Consider the following 18,454-nt stretch of genomic DNA (forward strand, 5'->3'; position numbering starts at 1 on the left):
CACCTAGCCTGCTCTGACTGTCGGCTGAACACGAAGGGAAAGCATAAAAGGAGGCCGCTGACCCTCTGCACCGCCGGCGCCCTGCCATAGAATACGTCCGCCTAACACCTTTCCTCCACTCTCCATTGAATCCCTGTCATATCTGTGAAGCTTCATCATGCCTCGAATCTCCTACCACGGACTGATCACGGGTGCCGAGCAAGACCTCCAGTCGCTCACACAAGCAGCTCTCGTGGATGGCTTCTTCAGTCTGGATCTCGACTGCCCAGAGGGCGTGAGGCTTCGTGAGGAAATTCGCTTTCTTGAGACATTCTCTGAGAATGTCTTCGACATCCCCACTCCCGTCAAGGAGCGCTTTGATTTTAAGACACTGGGACGGTTTAGAACCACGGGGTAAGTAAAACAATACCCCCATCCCTGGACTCTCCAGCGCAACCCGACTTGGATGGCGGTCCACTGACCAGCAGTTCGTGTGGCCCTACAGATATAAGCCCTTGGGCATTGAAGAAGGCGCGAAGGCCGGAGAGCCCGACGGATTCGAGATGTTTATGGTATTCTGCCTGGCCGCTGTGTCCTGCCTTTCCCTGCCCTACCCTACTCCTTTCTCTTTCTACCTTAGACGAGGCTAACCTATTCTCTATATCTCAGTTACCCCAGAATGAGTTTCTCCTGCCTAGTTTTCGTTCCGCACTCCAGTCCCCCGAACTGGTTTTTGCCCACCGAGAGGCTCTCACGCGCTGCATGGAGCACTACGAGCAAGCAGCGCAGCTCATCCTGCGGCGCGTCAGCGAAGTGCTGGACCTTGGCGACGCCCTTCTGGCGGCCCATCAGCCCTCGGAGCCCTCGGTCACGAATCTGGGCTTCCTGAAGTATCCGCCGCAGCCGCCCGGGTCGCGCAACTTTGGACACATCGCGCACACGGACGTGGGCAGCCTGACGCTACTGTCGGCCACCGCGCGGGGGCTGCAGGTCATCGACATCGCGCGGCAGGACTGGGAGTTTGTGGAGCCGAATCCGGCGCAGCTCTTCGTCCAGTTCGGCGACTGCCTGAAGTTCCTTTCGCGGGGGCGCATCATCCCCTCCCTGCACCGCGTCGTGCCCAGCGACACCGACGCCCAGGCGACCAAATACACCCTGGCGTACTTTGTGCGTCCAAACGAGCAGGCCCAGATCACCACCGACGACGGGACTGTCTGGCGCTACGAGAACTATCATTGTCGCAAGTTCGATGCCTTTGCGCGCCCGCTCAGCCATGTCCGGCCTGAGGGCGAGCACGACATGATCTCTATTCGCCAGGCGCCGCAGCGCGAGGCTCCGGTGGCCGCGGCGTGAGGAAGACGTAGTTGGGTCCAGTGGTTTGATATCCTAGGTTGGCTGGAGTGTGCATGATAGTTTTGTAATTTTTGTATTCGCATAGTATATTTGCTCCATGGGGGATCCAGATCTTCGGACTGATCATGATTATTGCATTTATCTGTTGATCACAGCTACCTGGGAAGTGTAGAACGTTATATTAGCATGAATCCGCTTATCCGCTGCATGACGGGCACCTCATACACTCAGACACTAATCTCAAGACCGCCTTGAACCCACTCGTCTGACCTGCTGCTGTGAGCTCGTCTCCGGCCAGGCTGACAACAGGATGGCCTGCTTTTTAATAATCTCTCGGCGAGTGGGCTGACCCCGACAGTAGCGGGGGGTCTCTACTGGCCCGATGGCCTTAAGCGTTGCGGCTCTGGCAGCTGATATATATAAAGGCCAGCATCCATAAGCAGCCTTTCTTTGCCTCGAATCCCCCCTTTTCTACCTCCGAACATCTTTTCTGGAGGTTTATTCCTCGGCCTCTCGTCATGATTAAAGTTCTCTTGAACCTCCCACTCCTTTTACAATGCAGTCTGGCGGTCATTGTCATCCTGCTACTCCTTGTCCTTGCCAACAGGCTGACTACGTGGGAGTACATCGTTCCCAAGGAGGTGCAATGGATCGACCGACCCCCAGAGAGCTTTGGCTACCTGCGTGCAAAGGCACGATCCTTTTTTCTGATGAAGCAGAACATCATGCAGGCCTATCTGGAGGTGAGTTTCCTCCTCAGGCCCCCTCTACCCTGCATACACGCATAAGCGGCAAGTGATTGATCCCCTTTCCTCGCCAGTGCAACAAAAAAGGCCGCGCTGCCGCCCTCGCCATCGCCTTCGGTCGACCCCAGATTATCCTCCCACCCAAATACATCCGGTGGATCATCGACCAGCCTGAATCCGTGCTAAGCATGGATCCGATCCACGACGAGTTCCATGCCTTCGTGCAGGACGGACTGGTCGGCGACCACTCGGTGCAGGAGGTGCTGCGCAAGGAATTAACGCACAACCTGGGGCGGCTGACGGCCGACATCAACGACGAGATCGTGGACGCGCTACATGCCGTGTGGGGGGATTCGCCCGAGTGGCGCACGATCCCTCTCAAGGACAGTACGCGCACCATCATTGCGCGGATTACCAATAGGCTGTTCGTCGGGAAGGAACTTTGTACGAACCCCTTCCATTTATGCCACAATGGTAAGTACTAGTCGTGCACTAACGGGGAAGATGGGGAGGCGCGCAGGTCGCAACGAGCAGTACATCCGTGACGCCGTCGGGTTAGGGCTGGCGGTCATGCCTGAGACCGTGTTCCAGGATCTGCTGCCTCGGCCGCTGAAGGGCCCTGTCTCCTCGATGGTCAAGTGGATTAACCGTTTTTACATGGCCGGCTTCAACCGCCACCTGCAGTCCGTGGTGCGACAGCGGATTCGCGATGTCCAGCGCATAGAAGAGCAGCCCGAGCACGCATCTGCAGCGGACGAGCTCCCAAACGAGTTCCTGACGTGGATTGTGCAGCGCGCCGTCCGACGCGGCGAGCCCATGGCCGGATTGGAGCAGCGGACGATCGCGCGCGTGGGCATGGCGAACCTAGCGTCGATCGAGACGACGACCAACACGATGAGCAAGTGCCTGGCGGACCTGACGACACTAGGCGAGGCGCAGGGATACCGAGCACTGGTGACGGCGGAGGCGCGGACGGTGCTGCGCGAGTGCCAGCAGCGGCCGGAGAAGAAGGACATCGACAAGCTGGGGTGCATCGAGAACGCGCTCAAGGAGAGCCTGCGGCTGGCAGTCGTCTTTCCGGGGCTCATCCGCCAGGTCACCAGCCCCACGGGGGCGACGCTGGCCGCCGACAAGGAAGCCGGGGGCCTGCGTCTGCCGCACGGGGCGCGCATCAGCGTCGCGGCCTACGCCATTCACCGCGACGACAACCTGTGGCCCGAGGCTACCACCTACAATCCGTCTCGTTACGCGGTCGAGCACGCCGCGGCGCCGCGCGTACCCATGTCCCGTGCCTCAGAGCGCTTTCTCTCCTTCGGCATGGGAAAGCGCGCATGCCCTGGCCGCTTCTTCGTCACCGATGAGCTGAAGCTGCTGTTTGCTCATATCTTCACCAAGTATGAGATCAAGGTCATCCCGCCCCCGCCTACCACGGCGGGTTTGTTCACCGAGTTGACGCTACGAGGGCCGCAGGAGCAGTTGATGGTTCGTCGGCGGACTAAGGAGGAGACGAACACGGCATGATTATAGACGGAGTTGATGTTTAATGGGGTTTCAGACAGCCTAGCTCACTGGTTCACTTGGGGTGGGACTTACCATTTCCTTTCTCGCTGTAGGGCTACATGGGTCACGGGACCCGTTGGGGAGAGATATTCATGTATTTATCCACCTTTTTCGGTGCCTTCGTTCGCATTATGATCTGATTCTTGTGTCCAATTTAGCCTTTGCTTTAGGAGAGCTATCCACAGTTACAGACAGCAATAATACCCCGTCATCCGCGGTGGCTGGGTAAGAAATTAAGGTGGCTGTTTGCATGCGGGCGCACCGTGGACTAGGCAAATGGGCAAATGATCCATTCTGCGTCCCAACGTCTGGAAGTAGTTCACACATACAGTAATATGTAACAATGGTTAGGATGATGAGACGGTTGCATTCCGGTCACGTCGGTATTTAGACAACAATGATTGGCGCGGTCAGCTTCGAGTCTGAGATTATACTCGCATCTACCCGCTGGATCACAGGTCGTTCGTTCATTATACCATTATACATGGTTGTCAATGAACTTTCTCCCTGCTCAGCATCACCGAACCTGGTGTCTGGTTGTATTGCTTAGTCTCCTAATACCGCAGAGTACAAATGCGTTTGAACGGATTCTCATTTCCTGGTGGGTATCTAATCAAAAGGTGGCTGATAAGCTTGGACTCCGTCCATACCTCACACCAAATCCTTCAGCTTGAACTTCAGCGCCTTCCCGCTGTGGCTTTTCGGGATCGCCTCCAAGAACCGAATGTTCTCGCGGAGCCAGAACGGCTCACTCAGAGTATTCTGGATGTACGCGGCCAGAGCCTGGCGGAGGGTCGCTTCGTCCATCTGGGCGTCGACCTGGCGCGAGCGCACCACAAAGGCAAATGGACGCTCGCCCGTCGCGTCATCCTGGACTCCAATCACCGCGGTCTCGTCCACAGCTGGGTGGTTCAAGAGCTGCGCTTCAATCTCGACCGGCGCCACTTGGATACCCTATGATGCGTGCCTACGTTAGCGGCGCTGCATGTGACGGCAAGGAAAAACAAACGACACGAACCTTGACCTTCATGATATCCTTTTTGCGATCTACGATGAACAAATGCTCTTCGCCGTCTGCGCCGCGCCGCATGCACGCCACATCGCCCGTGACCAGCCAGCCGTCCTGGTCGAAGGCATAGGAATCCCCCTCGTTCTCCCCAAGGTAGCCCTTCATGACGCTGGGCGATCGCACGTAGAGGTCGCCGGCGACGTCGTAGTCGTGAATCTCCACCCCGTTCGCATCGAGCAGTCGCACCTCCACCTGGGGCAACAGGTTGCCCACCGAGCCGGGATATATGCTATGTTGGCTAGTGTATGAGACAATCACCGCCGCTTCGGTCAAGCCTATCGTCGTATCACGCCTTGTCAGATGTTTGTCACAAAAGTTCAATCGATTGCGTTTGACCTACCATAGCCAGGGAGGAGATCCCAGTCGTGACGCACCCGTTTCATGGCGCCCATCATGTCAGCACTCAAGGGCGCAGATCCACAGACCACCGTCTGCACGGACGACAGATCAGCCAGCTTGAATAAGATAGGATTATTCACCAACGCCGCCACAATCGCGGGAACCTAGCAGAAGAGCCCTCGTCAGTATGCACACGCATATGCACATTATCGCCGGAGGAGAATCTAACCAAATACAACCGCTCAATGCGGTACTGCTGAATCGACCGTAGCGCCGCTGGCATGTCGAAGCGGGCGTGCAGGATCGTCGTATCCCGCCGACACATCGACGTTTGCAGTACGATCAAGCCATAGGCGTGACTCAACGGGAGGATGCCCAGAGTGGTCTGGCTCTTGGGTCCGGTCGCATACGAGTCCAAAGTAACCGCCTGGAGGGCATTGACGATGACGTTGGCGTGGGTGATTTGCGCCAGTTTCTGCGCACGATGTCACTCAGGGTCTTCGATTTCTCACTGGAGGCTCGTGCAGGGGATCGGCTCTCTTACCTGGTACCCGGAAGTGCCGCTGGTCGGGCAGAGATATGCGACCCGGTCGCGGGACTCCCCTGGCTGGAGAACGATGCTCGCCACGGCGGGCAGATGCTCTCCCTCGGCGATCAACTGGGAGACGGTGGCCCGGGTCGCCGGCGTGCTCGCATCGTCGTCGGGCAATTCGAGCAGAAACAACCGGGCAGGATCTTCGTGCAACGCGGCAAACACGGCCTCGCAGAGCGGTTGCAAGAGGCGGCAGGTGAACAGGGTGTGGCAGTTAGCTTTGCGCATCAGGGTCTGGATCTCGCTGGCCGACGAGGTCGGGTGCATCAGGAGACATGTGCCGCCGATGCGGTGAATCGCCCAGGACAGAGGCACGATATCCATCTGAAGCGACCGCCTCTCCGTTAGCTACAGTGCCGAACAGGACAGGAGAGCCAAGTCATGTCTGGCCTACCGCGTTGAGGGCCAAGATGCCCACGACTTTCCTTTCAGGCGGCCCCTCTGTCGCCTGCCATCCCAGTCTCTGGGCGAGGCTTCGCGCCAGCATCGTGACGCGATAGTCGAGATCCTGCACACGGTACGACTGGCCGGTCTCGGCACACACCAGCAGCGGCTTCTCCTCGAGGCCATCGCTGACTCCTTCCAGGACGAAGTCGCCGACCAGCTGGGTCTCGGGGAAGGGTACGGCCAGGTCACGGCACCACGGCGCAGAGGTGAAGACCATCTTGTGAGTTTGAACCTTGAGGGTAGAAGAGGGAGATTGGTGCAGTTTAGAGGCAGAAGACTGACCGACTTTCGATCGAGAACAGTCGGGGAGGGTCGAGTCAAGCAAGCTGAAAGGGAATGACTCTATGTACTTATACACGTGTTTCTTTCTATGTAAATTACAGGGAGCTCTTAAGTCCTCAACCTCAACCATTGACTCTGAACCGTGTCTATGGCTTACCCCTCATACACAAGATCTACCTTTCTTATGTACAGGTTTGATGCACAGTCGGAAGTTCACGTTGCAACTTGGACAGTCTTACGGTGTGGTCTAGCCCGTTAGGGCACGATATACAATCCAGAAAACGTAGCCCTAACCTCCGCTCTATGGATTTACACACGATGGAGAGAATTCCATCGCAACAACACGCCACAACCCTATCTGGCCGGTATATATTGTTCCTCTGCTGACGACGGCACATCGCACATTTGCGACAGCTGTCATCTCAGTCGGACACTAGGGGATGATGTCTCGAAAGGACATCAGGACACTTTGACAGGCGTCCCACCTTCGTGGGTCTTGCACGTCGACCCTTTTTGTGTTTCTTTCTTATTTTCAGCTTTTTTGAGTTCAGTATGATGGGGGGCCAGAAAGAGTGGGGGCTCAACGAACGCCAAGTGAAGAGGATAAAAGCCGGTTGGGGATCGCGCGCTAACCAAATGCCAGCAGGAATACTAGTGCTGACAGCCAGATACGAGTGAACGAATTGATTTAATCCCAACTTCGCCACCGTAAGCCGGACGCGACATAAGGTGAGTTAGGCTCTTAACACCGCGGCTTCACTGACCCGTGGTCGATCTAGGCCATTTGCAGTGCATTGAAGCGATTTCATCCCCAACCCTCTCCCAAATCGTGGGGTGGTTTTCCGGTTCCGTTTGTGCTGTTCTCTCGTACAGCCTTGCAAAGTAGGAAGGGACAGAAAAGACAGGGGGAGATGTTTTATGCCAACGAGATGGCAGCAGTGATAGCAGCAGCAGCAGCAGCAATGGAGAAGAAATACTCACAACACCTCGTCTTGCTCCTACCCGCACACAGAACGGAACAGTGGACATTTGGGACCGAAGCAGAAGAAGGAAAGGAAAAAGGGTGAGTCTCCCTATCCCTCTTGCCCTGCAAAATTGGGAACACGTGAGGCTATCACAGTCACATTCTCGTGAACATCTAACATTCTGCAAGAGCTGTCAAAAGAGCTTATGTGAACTGTGCTCACCACGTTGTAGGCTATCGCGATAACTGCGCCGCTGAATCAGCAGCAACGTGGCGCGCTGCCAAGCACTGGCTCCTGCGGGTACTTCATATATATGTCCTTTACTATAATTGCGGAGAACTCAGGCCACTGTGGAAACCCCTCCCGCGTGGCATCCAAGTTCCAAATGGCTCCGGACTTCATGATGTTTGCCATAGTAGCAGGACATATACCATCAACACGAGGGCCTTATTTCTATCTAATGCAGAATCCTTCACGGAGGATTCCCTCTTGTGGCATCCTTCCCCTCCTTCCCCTCCTTTCCCCTCTTTTCCCCTCCTTCGTCCTCGCTCCCTCTTTCCTTCCGCTCACGGCCACCGGATTACTAATACTAACAAATGGTAAATATGATGCTGACAAGGGGAATCAGACCGAATGAAGACGAACGAAGCCAGCCTTGTTCGGCTTAGTATCTGCAGATGCAGGGGGACGGAACAGATCCATGGGTCCGTGCGCCTGGAAGAAGAAGAGAAGACGAAGAAGAAGGATAAGAATAAGCTGCATACTGCCTGGTGATTCCTGAGGCGTATGAGGCTCAGTTTCCTGCAGAGACGTTTCGCACAAGTGCTGAGCCTCCGGATATGTCCGCGTCAGCAGCAGAAGTGCGCATTCCTGGTGTGGTCTAGCATGGCTTGGTGTACTAACCGTCGGACATGAAAAGAGGCCAATAATGGTGCTTCAATGTCTCGATCACATAGCTACCTAGTCATCAAGGATTGAATTCCAGAGGCAGGAATAATAAAAATCCCCAGATCCCAGACATGGTGTTTTTATTTAGTCCAGGCTCGAGCAAGTCGAGCCAGCTGTGAGCATTGATCTGAATTTTAACTCTGCGTTCTCTGATTAGGGTTTGTGTGGTTCTGCAGTGTTCCGCGAGACGTATCACGCATCGCATCTTTTCTCTTTCTTATCTTTTCCCATACTGTAGGGGCAACGAGACAATAATGCATCTCGTGGAGGGCTCGCGTGCGACGCCAACCACGCCCCAGCAGGACTGCCATGATCTCGTGTTGATGGACCGGCTCTGCGTAGACTTCCGCGAGAAACTCCTAGATGCGCTGGCCACCTCCTCCTGCTCCAGTACCTTTGTTGAGGCGAGGAATATCGCCAAGGAAAAGCTACTCGACATTCTACACTGCATCGGCTCCCTATCGGCCTCGGATAAAGCGAAGCAAAAGCTTGTCGCCGCAGAAAAAGTAGGAGATGCGCTGACCCCCAAGCGAACCAGTCCGGAGGATCATCTCCCGTTTAATACACCTGTGGGGGATCTGGAGGTCGGGATCGGGGTTCATGGAGCATCATCACCGGCCGATTTCTTTCAACAGTTCCACGATATCAATGCCGGGTCGCTGGACCTGGCGCTTTCCACAACATCTACCCCGTCGGGTGCGACGGAGGACTGGCCGGCTCTGTCCCCCGGTGTTCTTCTCCCGGAGGATTTGGAGATGCTGCGGCAGAGCGGGGACCTGGATCCATGCACAGGGATGGGGTCTGGAGGGAGCGATGAGATGCAGTGGTGGTCTTCGCATGGGGGTCTCAATGATACGCCCGCTCGACTGAGTCCCAAGACACCGACTAGTGTGCCTCTCTGGCCAGGGGTACAGGGTCAAGACCCCAATGAGGAGCTGGCCCCGGTCGGTTTAGACTTTGTGGACTTGGATCTACTGGTTGAACAGGGCGAGATGTTTGCCCTAACTCACGGTGGTCATGCGCTTAGACAGGCCGCAAATTCGAAGGAGAGTGCAGCGCGGCCGACGTCAGCGACGTTAGTAGGCAGCTATGATGCCCAGCCAGGCACGGTGCGAGAGGATCCCCCTATCACCCCAGCCATCTCCCGTTCACCAGCACCCGATAGAGGTGTCAGACACAGCTCGCTTCCGCAACAACAACAACAACAGGGGACCCCCTCACCATCACCCTCGCCAGCAATAACAAGACCATCGCCACAGCCGGTCACCCCCGCAGCGCACGCTCAGGGTTCTCCTGCCTGCGAGAGCGGGCGCAGTCGTGCCATCTCCTCAGCGCTCCCGGCGTCGTCCCCCCCTCCACAGCCCAGGAACGTGGCCAAGAAGGGGGGAGGGGATGCTCTGGTGGCGGTGCAACCCTGCAGTGAGCCTGAGGAAGCAGGGGGCCAGCCTATGGAGATTGACTACGCCGCAGCGCTACCATCGCTGACGGGAGTATATTGCGTGCCGGATCATCTGCCGTCGGCGGACCAGGTCTACGCCGTGTTCAGCCAACAACTCCCCAACAGCAAGCGGCAGGTGGCTGAGCTCTTTACCCGCCTGTTCTACGCCATTGGAAGTCCCGATGCGCTAAATCAGTTACGCCATGCCCTTCATCTGGCGCGCAAGTCCTCTGTCCTCCCAGTGACCACGGCTGGCGGCCCTCGGAATGACCTGGCCACGACCGTACAAGCCCTCGACCAACTCGACTCCATCACCACCCTGTCCCATATCCTCCGGCGCTATTACCTGGTTCGTCTCCTTACCCACCGTACCCGATTGGAGCAGGATCATATCGCCGCCAAACTTGCCTGTCGAGGATCTAAGCGCATGCTAAAGTACGACTGCGCTCGCTTACAACTGATCCGCGACGGGGGCGATGGCGATGCAGTCCGCGCAACATCGACCGCCGGGGGTCGAGGGCCCACAAGCAAACCACGCCCTAAGCATCGGTCCAAGACGCAGGCTCTGACCGATCTGATGCAAATGCTGTACCCGGGCCTGACGCCTATCCCAGCTGTATCAGCTGTATCAAGTAACCGCTCGACCAATGACTGCGTGTACACGCGAAAATTAACCCGGCTGCGCAACCGCCTCTCGTGCGCACGCAACTGGTATCCCTTCGAGCACACCTTCCCGGGAGGGATTCTGGCCCTGATCCCTTGCGCCGGGCGGTACTCCATCAGTATTGACCAGTAAGTCCCATCCACGAGATCGAGGGAGGAACCTCCAGGTCAAATGACAGGAAACTGACTTGGAGATTTTCGCGCAACCACAGAGTGGAAAAGCTGCCCAGCGATACCATGCGGATCTTCTTGGCCTACCTGCAAGAACATCGCGGGACGTACCTGCGAAACCTGAGCCAGGCGCTGTCCAAAGAGGTGTTCGACGTGCTGGAGGGCGCCGACCTGTCGCAAACCTTTGCGTTTGAGACGGTCGACGAAGGCGGCCTCGGGGACTACTTATATGACACTGAGGACCTGTTGCAACTGTGTAGGCCAGCGGTGTAACCCACTACCAACAACTTGTATTCCTAATCAAGGGCATTGCATGCCACCGGCTTGTGGGTACTGCCTCGTGTGGAGGCCCGTACGCCATTCTGCCTGGTGTTGTAATCACATACACTATGATTATTGTCTATGTCTATGTTCTACGATACGAGTTCATTCCCAATACGCTCCCCCCCCCCCCCCCTCCCCCTTTTTGACTCCTTTCCGTTTGGTCAATGCGAGGGTCACTTATCTTTCTCTCTCTCTTTTCTTTACTTGTGATGAACAGACCCTGACGTACACGACGCTTGAAGAGTGCATCTTTTACTCATTGTACATTTCAGACGATGCGGTGCACAAATCTCTACCTCATCTTGTAACTATGAGCTAAACAAAACCACGAACGAGACATCCTATTTCTTTCAACAATAGAATAATCTAGCAAGTAGAAAGTGGAACCATTCAGCAAGCAGACGGACTCAATCTTTTCTTTTACTATTATGGTATTATATACAAACAGCAAGCAAGACATCTGGTCTTCTTACGAGTCGCACAATATAGCAGAGGTATTTTATCTCCATCATATGTAGCATTATTCAGCATAAAGAGCGATTCTATTACCATCACATAGAGCTCAGTCCCAATCTAATACACAATTCCTGTCCGCAGCTGTTGATATGCCAGAGCCGTCATGTCCTGATACTGGGAGGGTCGGTCCGGGGTGACGAAGGGCAACAACGGACCAACGGACATATCGCGGCGGGCTTTGAGGAAGAAGGCGATGGATCTTCGCGCGGGCAAAATAGTCTCGTCGCTGCCGGTGGAGGCCTCCTCGCCGCGCGGCGCAGTGACCTGGTGCAAGCCGGCATGGAGGACGCCGTTGGTCCAGCGCTCGAGGGTGTCGCCGATGTTGACGACGAACTCGGTGGGATCCTCGCGCGGCACCGGCACAAACTCGACCGGGTTCGCCTCGCTCTGGACCTCGAGGCCGCCGCGATCGTCCTGGGCCAGCAGTGTGATGATTCCGAAGTCCGTGTGCGGCCAGATGCGGCTTGTCTTGCCTGCCTCGAGCGTGCGCCGCGCGATGGCCGGATAGTGGTTCAGGCGCAGCTCGCTTGCGTGGCCCTGACATCGCTCCACAAACGCGCCCCGTCGGATCCCCAGCCCCAGCTCCAACGCCTCCATCAGCTCCAACGTGATCGCCTGGCTGCGGTCAAAGTACGACTCCAGCCACGGTCGAAACCCGGGAAGCCGCTCGTCATCCGGCCACTGGTTCGGGTATTCCTGGTCCTCGGCTGGGCCGGTGTCAAAGTGTTCCTATGCACAGGATACAGATTCAGCATCACTCGGGTGGATCTCTAGCTCTGACTGAGGGTAGACAGGGTAGACCTTTGTCTCACCTTGGCATCTTGCAGGTCGTGCTGGTCCTTCTTCGAGAGATTGGTCTTCCCGCCGGGATTCAGGAGGCCGGTCTTTTCGGCTCCAACGCGACTCCATCCTCGTTGCGGTTTGGGACCTTCTTTGTTCTGGATGGGGTCTTTGTATGAATCAGGCAATTCAAAGAAATCCTTGTTCTGAAGGAGAATTCCAAAGTCAACGCGAGGTTCAATAAAAGCCACCAGAATCAGAGGCAGAGCAGTATACCAATTGGAACAAATGCGAAGTTTCCTCCCGGGAAAAGCCGTGATTGATGAGCTTGATAAATCCGAAGCGCTTGAATCCCTTCGTAAGAGCAGAGGCGAATTCGCGACGCTCGGCGTCCGAGCCGCTGTGGAACTTGGCGAAGTCAAGGGTTGGAATCGCCATTGCGGAGGGGGACAGAGGAGATGGAAAGTAGATGAGGCCAGTGAGGGGTGATTATCGGTGGTTCATGGGTGGAATTTCCAGAATTTATAGATCGTCAGGGCAAGCAACGCCGCCGCGGTGTCAGGAAGAGCGAAAAGCCCTAAAAGGATCGGCCCCTCATCGCAACCCCGACATCACCTCACAATCATCTTACCACTTGCCCGACGGGTAAGATTCTTCCGATATCATCATACCTGTCAGAATCTTTTGAAGCTCGGCATAATCAGAAAGCTAGAAGCGCCAGGCTGATTGACCTGGTCTTACACACCGCCCTTTCCATCCGCTTCATGTAACTGTCTTCCAGTTTCCCTTCCCTCCCCCCCTCGCCTGCTACCTCTCCCTTTTGCCAACCCCCAAATCAAGCACGAGTTGGCGCACCAGGGCCGATAAATTAGGGAGACGGTCACGCCATGGAACAATGTCGAATTCAAGTGGAGGACGTGTTTGGACCTCAAGTGTCCGGGTGCTACAACGATTTTGACTTCACCCTGCTGTTCGAAGAAAGTGTGCTCTATATACCTGCCCTGCTGGTCGCAACCATCTGCGGCTGCTGGCGACTCTGGGAGCTTCGATCCGCACCCAACGCGCTCAGAGTTCGAGGAGCGCAGTGGTATTTCAAGCAGGTGAGTGCTCTGTCAGGGCTTTCCCCTTTATCCCTCGAGAGACAGTCTAGCTAAATGATCCTCGTCTTATAGCTCGGTTGGCTCGCCTGTACCTTGCTTGGATTAACACATCTAGTGCTCTCGTTGGTGCTCAAGACGTCTACCACCCGGTTGTCCAATGCAGCTATCGCAATCGGCTTCGTCGTATCGCCCATCTTCGCCCTCGTCTCGCACCGGGAGCATACCCGCTCGCTGCGCCCGTCCACGGTCCTGAATGTGTACCTGCTGGGAACCATTCCCCTGGACGCGGCGCGAGCGCGCACGCTGTCCCATATGCCGGGGAATGCAGTCATTGCGAGCATCTTCATCGCGCTCGTGGTCTGCAAATTCGTGCTGCTGGTACTGGAAGCTACCGGGAAGAGAAGTCTCCTGGCGCGATCGTTGCCGCCGGAGCAGACTGCCGGTATCTTCGACCGGAGTGCCTTCTGGTGGTTCAATCCCCTTCTGTTGGCGGGCTACAAGCGATTGTTGACACCCGGGGATCTGTTGGCGGTCGACGAGGATATCAGTTTGGAACGGTCGAAGGCGGAGATCCGTCAGAAGTGGAAGCATGGTAATGAAGCCCTTCCTCGCACTTTCAGTGTCGCGCCAATCGCACCCAGACTGACCCCATCTAACCCTCTTGTGTAGCAGCGAAAGAGCAACCCCGAAGCCTTCTCAGAGTGCTCCTGGCCGTGTACAAGCGGCCACTTCTCGCCAATCTCCTGCCGCGGCTGTGTCTGACAGGCGTCAACTATGCTCAGCCCTTCCTCGTCAGTCGGGTGACGAGCTTTCTAGGACAGTCCACAACTTCTACGAGTAAGGAGGCCGGGTACGGCTTGATCGCGGCCTACGGAATTGTCTACGTCGGTATCGCAGTAAGTGGGTTGGCAAGCCATCTTGTTCTGTTGCTTGCTTACTTTGCTCATGAAGCATTCGCTCTCCAGGTCATGACGGCGATGTTTCATCATCGATCCTATCGCACGGTCGTGATGGTGCGCGGCGGCTTGATCCTTTTGATCTATGATCATACCCTGAGCTTGAATATCTCGGCTCCTTCCAAAGGTGATTCGTTGACTTTGATTAATGCTGACATTGAGCGCATTGGGGCGGGGCTTCGGAGCTTTCATGAAACGTGGGCAAGCTTGCTCGAGATCGGTCTGTCTTTGTGGTTACTGGATATCCAGATTGGCGTTTCAACCGTGGCTGCCGCCGCGGTAGTCCTAGGTATATAGCATCTGCGTTTGATGTCTTCTCCATTCCTACTTTCTCTGTCCATTTTCTCTGAAGCGATTCGGGACAGAAGAACGGCTAACCATGGTGACTTACTGCGCAGCGTGCCTCCTCATCAGCGGCAAAGTCAGCGGATATATGGGTGGGCGCCAGAAGCTATGGCTTGAGGCGATGCAAACCCGGATCACCACGACCGTGGCAGCGATCAACTCCATCAAAGGAATCAAAGCAACCGGTGCAACCGATATCCTGCGGTCCGTGATCATCCAACTGCGGACGTTAGAAATCAAAAGCTCCATCAAATTTCGAGAAGTGCTGGTCATGCTGGTGACGTTATGTAGGTGCTAGAACCCTCTCGACCTCCCTCCACCATCTCGAGGTCTGCTTCTAAGCTTTGCTTCCTATAGCGTATCTGGCGACTACCATGGCACCACCGTTTTCTTTTGGTACCTACAGCATTCTCGCCATGTTGCGAATTACCACCCCACTGACCGCTGCCACCGCATACACCTCCCTGACCCTTCTTTCTCTTCTGTGCCAGGCCGTGGCCAGCTGCATCGACGCTCTGATGGGACTGGTCCAGGCATTGACCAGTCTGGAACGGATCCGGGCGTATCTGGCGTTGGAGGCCGGCATTCCGCTGCCCGACGACAGCTGCAGCACGACCGATTTACATATTAGTGAACCGTCGCCCGCGGAATCCACGCGCTCGTCGGAGAGTGACAACGAGAAGGTCATGGTGAGAGACACCGTATCGGGGAAGATTGACCCGGATGCGATGATTCAGTTACGCAACTGTTCGGCGAGCTGGGAGCGATTCTCCAAGCCGGTGATGCAAATTGTGGATGCCACCATCCCACGGGGTTCGTTTGCGATGGTGATCGGGCCAATCGCATCGGGCAAGTCGAGCCTGCTGCACACGATTCTCGGCGAAATCCCCCATAGAATGGGCACGGTCGTCGTCCAGGACGTGGAAGTGGCGTTCTGCGGCCAGACCCCGTGGTTGGTGAACACGACCATCCAGAACAATATTCTCGGGCAGACTCCGCTCGACCACCGGTGGTACGACACCGTCGTCGGGGCTTGCATGTTAGATCGGGACTTCACGCAACTCCCCGGGGGGGACAACGCAACGATTGGCAGCAAAGGAATCATGTTGAGTGGCGGTCAGAAAGGCCGTCTGGTACATCCACCCGGAGTTTCATTAGATACTCGGTTCTGATCTCGTGGCAGGCATTGGCACGAGCACTTTATGCGAGAAAACCGCTGGTCATTCTGGACGACGTGTTTGCCGGCTTGGACGCCAAAACCGAGCAACATGTCTTTGCGGCGCTCTTTGGGCGCGAAGGTCTGTTGCGACAGGAGGGAACGACGACGGTCCTGGCCACGAACTCCAGTAGGTAGCGGTGCGAATAGGACCCATAAGGTTCCTACCGGCTGACAGTTTTCTGCTAGTTCGCTACATCTCCCTCTCCGACTATATCCTTGTGTTAGGGCCGGGCGGCACAGTCGTCGAGCAAGGCGTCTATTCGGAGCTGGTTCACTCAGGAGGATATTTGGCGAGCCTGAATCCGAAAGTGGGACGCAATGAACAAGTTCATCGCCAGCGTGACTATCATCATCCTGCACTCACTGACACGGCTCTCCGCAATGCGAACTTGAATGCTGACAACCTGCCCGCCAGTGACCTGGCCATTTACAAGTTCTACGTGGACCAGACGGGGCGCGTTTCATTCTGTGTTTTCTTTGTCCTGTGCTCTGGCTTCGTAGTTGGCTTGCTGTTCTCCCGTAAGTGGTCGTATAACCTCTTTCTCCTTTCCTTGCCTGTACTCATACTCACCGCGAGACAAATGCCTGCAGAAGTCTGGATCAAGTTCTGGGTCGAGGCCAATGCTAGGAAGGCCAATGATCGACTAGGGTATTATCTTGGATTATACGCACTGTGGTCAGTCTTGGCCATCTTACTCTTCCTGGGTGCATGTTTGTAAGTTCTTCGCATCGGCAAGGCCTCGAATTCCATAGAGACTTAGACAAAGATTGATACCAATCGAACCGCAGCCAACTTATGCTCGTCATGGTTCCGAAAACCGCCAAAGGATTCCACGACCGTCTTCTCAAAACAGTGCTAAGGTTGAGTTTGACTTCTTCAGTCAGCTTCAAAGGAGAGCAAGGTGGCTGATGTGTCCCTCCAGGGCCCCATTGGGATTTTTCTCCGTCACCGACAGTGGAGAGATCACCAACCGATTCAGCCAAGATCTCGAACTGGTGGACCTGGAGCTCCCGCGATCACTCATCGGCACGATGATGGCGCTTGTTCTATGCATCGGCGAATTGGTGGTAGTCGTGTATAGCTCCCACTACGTCGCCGCCACGGTGCCCTTCCTGATCGGGCTGTTGTACCTGGTGCAGACCTTCTATCTCAAGACCTCGCGACAACTGCGGATCCTCGAGATTGAAGCCCGGGCGCCTCTGCTGTCTCATTTCATGGAAACCCTGCAAGGACTGAGCAGTATCCGTGCATTTGGTTGGACGCGGTCCTATACCGCGCAGAATGATCGGCTGCTCGGGACCGCCCAGCAGTCGTTATATCTGCTCTACTGTGCTCAGCTGTGGCTCACGCTCGTTTTGGATATGATTGTCGCGGTCTTGGCTGTCATCCTGGTCAGCATTGCGGTCACGACCCGGACGTCGACGGGTGCATCCATTGGTCTGGCGCTGGTCAATGTGGTGGCGTTCGGCGCCAACCTGAAGGGCCTCGTGTACAACTGGACCGCCTTGGAGATCGCCATGGGGGCCATTGCCCGCATCAGAGATTTCACCTCCAACACCCCGTCTGAAGAACAACCGTGTTCAAAGGCGCCTCCGCCCCCGGATTGGCCGCAGCAAGGCCTCGTCCGGTTCCATGACGTCTCAGCAGCGTACAAGTGAGTCGTCACTTGAGCTTCTGGAGCTAAAGGCTGACTCTGTCTTGACAGCTCTGAGTCCCCACCCGTGCTGAAGAATGTCTCTTTGGAAGTCCAGCCAGGACAGAAACTCGCGATTTGCGGCCGAACTGGCAGGTAGGCATACTTGTGCTGAGCACTTACACTATCCGCGCCGTGACTATGAACGCCTTCACTGACCACGACCATCAGTGGTAAGAGCTCCCTCGTGGGATCTCTGTTGCGACTTCTGGACCTGCGCAGCGGCACGATCGAAATCGACGGCGTGGACATCTCCACTCTCGCCCGACAGGACGTTCGGTCGAGGCTGATCACCCTGCCCCAGGAGCCGTTCTTCTATCACGGCACGATCCGGGAGAACCTCGACGTTCAGGGCCAACACACGGACGAGGACTTGTATGAGATCCTGTCCCGGCTCGGACTGCAGGAGCTCATCGTCCGGAAAGGTGGCTTGGACGTTTCGATGAGCGAGGACATGCTCTCGCACGGCCAGAGGCAGCTTTTGTGCGTTGTCCGGGCATCGCTGCGGACGTCAAAAATCCTGATTCTGGATGAGGCGACAAGCAGGTAAGGCCGGACCTCTCTGCTGGACTTTGCTTGTTGTCTATTTTTTTTTCTCTCGTTTTTTCGCCTTCTCAAGTTAATATTTCTCGTGTTCATGCATAGTGTCGACCAGGAGACGGAGGCCCTCATCCTCGATGTGCTTCGTGAGCGATTCCGCGACCATACCGTGGTGTGCATCGCGCACCGACTGAACACGATCCTGGATTACGATCAGGTCATCGTGTTGGACCAGGGTTGCGTTGTGGAATGTGGACACCCAGCCACTTTGGCGGCGCAGCCGTCCATATTTGCAGAGCTTCTTCGCGCGACCGGCGAGCACTCCGTGACAGAAGAATGATTACTCTGGGCGATGCATTGCACGAATCACTTCACTGCTGCTCGTCAATATTAGGGCCCTGCCTTCCCCTATGCGTGTCGTGTCCCAA

At 55.9% G+C, this 18,454-nt stretch overlaps 6 protein-coding genes across 6 annotated transcripts; 4 read left to right on the forward strand and 2 right to left on the reverse strand.

The window, feature by feature from the left end:
* Positions 1–144: 144 nt before the first annotated feature.
* On the forward strand, positions 145–1,527 carry ASPACDRAFT_77432 (uncharacterized protein). Its single transcript, XM_020204964.1, has 3 exons — positions 145–393; positions 485–551; positions 649–1,527. The coding sequence occupies exons 1-3, from the start codon at positions 158–160 to the stop codon at positions 1,330–1,332; spliced, it is 987 nt and encodes a 328-aa protein (XP_020058101.1). The 5' UTR covers positions 145–157; the 3' UTR covers positions 1,333–1,527.
* Positions 1,528–1,850: 323 nt separating this feature from the next.
* ASPACDRAFT_42027 (cytochrome P450) lies at positions 1,851–3,599 on the forward strand (the record flags this gene model as incomplete). The annotated part of the gene is made up of 3 exons (XM_020201021.1): positions 1,851–2,075; positions 2,153–2,522; positions 2,599–3,599. The coding sequence occupies 3 exons, from the start codon at positions 1,851–1,853 to the stop codon at positions 3,597–3,599; spliced, it is 1,596 nt and encodes a 531-aa protein (XP_020058102.1).
* Positions 3,600–4,289: 690 nt separating this feature from the next.
* On the reverse strand, positions 4,290–6,302 carry ASPACDRAFT_42028 (uncharacterized protein; the record flags this gene model as incomplete). Its single annotated transcript, XM_020201022.1, has 6 exons — positions 4,290–4,592; positions 4,657–4,982; positions 5,048–5,210; positions 5,276–5,521; positions 5,591–5,962; positions 6,033–6,302. 6 exons carry the CDS (start codon positions 6,300–6,302, stop codon positions 4,290–4,292), a joined length of 1,680 nt encoding a protein of 559 aa, XP_020058103.1.
* Positions 6,303–8,534: 2,232 nt separating this feature from the next.
* On the forward strand, positions 8,535–10,825 carry ASPACDRAFT_42029 (uncharacterized protein; the record flags this gene model as incomplete). The annotated part of the gene is made up of 2 exons (XM_020201023.1): positions 8,535–10,510; positions 10,594–10,825. 2 exons carry the CDS (start codon positions 8,535–8,537, stop codon positions 10,823–10,825), a joined length of 2,208 nt encoding a protein of 735 aa, XP_020058104.1.
* A 624-nt stretch (positions 10,826–11,449) lies between these two features.
* On the reverse strand, positions 11,450–12,610 carry ASPACDRAFT_59413 (isopenicillin N synthase family dioxygenase; the record flags this gene model as incomplete). Its single annotated transcript, XM_020203444.1, has 3 exons — positions 11,450–12,121; positions 12,205–12,378; positions 12,449–12,610. The coding sequence occupies 3 exons, from the start codon at positions 12,608–12,610 to the stop codon at positions 11,450–11,452; spliced, it is 1,008 nt and encodes a 335-aa protein (XP_020058105.1).
* A 449-nt stretch (positions 12,611–13,059) lies between these two features.
* Positions 13,060–18,366, forward strand: ASPACDRAFT_25680 (uncharacterized protein; the record flags this gene model as incomplete). The annotated part of the gene is made up of 14 exons (XM_020199357.1): positions 13,060–13,272; positions 13,345–13,864; positions 13,942–14,168; positions 14,238–14,517; positions 14,627–14,860; positions 14,931–15,706; positions 15,757–15,919; positions 15,979–16,311; positions 16,384–16,507; positions 16,582–16,653; positions 16,716–17,447; positions 17,499–17,582; positions 17,658–18,032; positions 18,132–18,366. 14 exons carry the CDS (start codon positions 13,060–13,062, stop codon positions 18,364–18,366), a joined length of 4,368 nt encoding a protein of 1,455 aa, XP_020058106.1.
* Between the last annotated feature and the right edge of the window lie 88 nt (positions 18,367–18,454).

The sequence above is a fragment of the Aspergillus aculeatus genome (genome assembly GCF_001890905.1).
Source record: "Aspergillus aculeatus ATCC 16872 unplaced genomic scaffold ASPACscaffold_5, whole genome shotgun sequence".
Lineage (NCBI taxonomy): Eukaryota > Fungi > Ascomycota > Eurotiomycetes > Eurotiales > Aspergillaceae > Aspergillus > Aspergillus aculeatus.

What these genes read in the sequence shown, in the direction of transcription:
- ASPACDRAFT_77432 (XM_020204964.1), top strand. Translation starts at nt 158, where the DNA reads ATGCCTCGAATCTCCTACCACGGACTGATCACGGGTGCCGAGCAAGAC. An exon ending in GGACGGTTTAGAACCACGGG is followed by an intron (nt 394 to 484) that starts GTAAGTAAAACA and finishes GTGGCCCTACAG; the next exon opens with ATATAAGCCCTTGGGCATTG. An exon ending in ACGGATTCGAGATGTTTATG is followed by an intron (nt 552 to 648) that starts GTATTCTGCCTG and finishes TCTATATCTCAG; the next exon opens with TTACCCCAGAATGAGTTTCT.